This window comes from Penaeus monodon, chromosome 19, assembly GCF_015228065.2.
Source record: "Penaeus monodon isolate SGIC_2016 chromosome 19, NSTDA_Pmon_1, whole genome shotgun sequence".
Lineage (NCBI taxonomy): Eukaryota > Metazoa > Arthropoda > Malacostraca > Decapoda > Penaeidae > Penaeus > Penaeus monodon.
Genome location: NC_051404.1, coordinates 7,922,579 through 7,923,979, shown reverse-complemented (window position 1 = coordinate 7,923,979; position 1,401 = coordinate 7,922,579). Strand labels below are relative to the sequence as shown.

The 1,401-nt window shown below is 52.8% G+C and overlaps 1 protein-coding gene across 1 annotated transcript in view; it reads right to left on the bottom strand.

Moving 5' to 3' along the window:
* Nucleotides 1-160: 160 nt before the first annotated feature.
* The window catches only part of LOC119585044 (helix-loop-helix protein delilah-like), a gene marked incomplete in the record, with an annotated part of 1,871 nt that continues 630 nt past the window's right edge, over nt 161-1,401 (bottom strand). The window contains 1 exon segment of the mRNA XM_037933661.1: nt 161-1,401. Within this exon segment, the coding sequence (XP_037789589.1) occupies nt 773-1,401 (629 nt within the window).

The window sequence follows — 1,401 nt, the reverse complement described above, 5'->3', positions numbered from 1 at the left end:
ATGTAACCGATTCGTCGTGGCTAATTACTGCATGGCAATGATTACTTTTTTTTTCTTAATAACCTCTTGTCAATTATTTAATAAAAGAAATATACATATATAAAACATTAACATCATATTCTTTTTTCCAACTTTGCTGACTGGCGAGAATTTTTCTTTCTTTTTTTTCTCTCTTAAACTATTTGTTCGAGAAAGTTCTCATAAAAAAAACAGGGAAATTCTTGACAGAAAATCTACGTACTTGTTTGCACTCTATGCTGACTATCTCGACATTTCCATCACATACAGTATAAATACCTATATAGTTTCGATTATAAATACATAGAATATATATAGAAATGACATATTCATCACAGTTCATTATTGCATTATATTATATGATCAACCCTCACACCGACATCACAAAAAGTTCAACACGACTGAGCTAGTATTACGTGTGATGACTGCTTGTTCACTATCAGTACGGTGCTGACTGTAAGGTAATCACTTCATACGTCGTCTCATTGCGGAATACGTGCTGTTCGACGCCCTACCGATATTCATTGCACGTTATTGCAGTTTTTTTCTTAAGCTTCACCACTGCATGTAAGTGATGACCGCACCACCACGAACATTACGAAAGATTATTTCGTCCTCACTTCACTGTCAGCGACGACGGGTTTTTCTCAGCCTCAGACGACTCCCTCTACGACGCCTCGCAACGCCACACTCGCCACACGCGCGCAGAGAAGGACACTATCACTACGCCACAGAACGCGACCCGTCCGGCCCTTTAGGACACGAGCGGCGGGTGCTGGTCGTTCCAGTGCCTGTGCGAGTCGGACTCCAGCAGCAGCAGCGTCACGGTGTCGCTCTCGGCCATGGGCGCGAGGTACGAGAGCGACTCGAGGCCGTCCTGCGCGCCCGAGGAGCCGCACAGCAGGGACACGAGGTCGGCCTCCGAGTGCGCGCACGCGTCGTCGCTCCCCGGGGCCTTGGGGGCGGTGCCGCTCCTCTCAGAGTCGTCGTGCGGCCGAGACGCGTCCTGCAGGATGCTGGACAGGACCCACGAGCACGTGTCCTGCGGGGCGTTGCCGTCCAGGATGTCCTGCAGCGACCGGATGTAGGCGGAGGCGAGTCTCAGCGTGGCGATCTTGGTCATGTCCGAGGCGGTGCGGCGACTGCACACCCACGAGGGCAGGACGCCGCGGAGGCTCTCGAAGGCGGTGTTGATCTGCCGCATGCGGTATCGCTCCCTGGCGTTGGCGGTCTTCCTGCGGTACCTGGACAGCGGCGGAGGACGCGGCTTACTCCTTATCGCGTCCTGGAAGCTCCAGTCGCCGCCGTCGGAGAGGCGCCGCGCGTGCAGCGAGCGAGGGCGCAGCTGGTACTTGCCTCCCGAAGCCTCGATCGCCTGGCTCT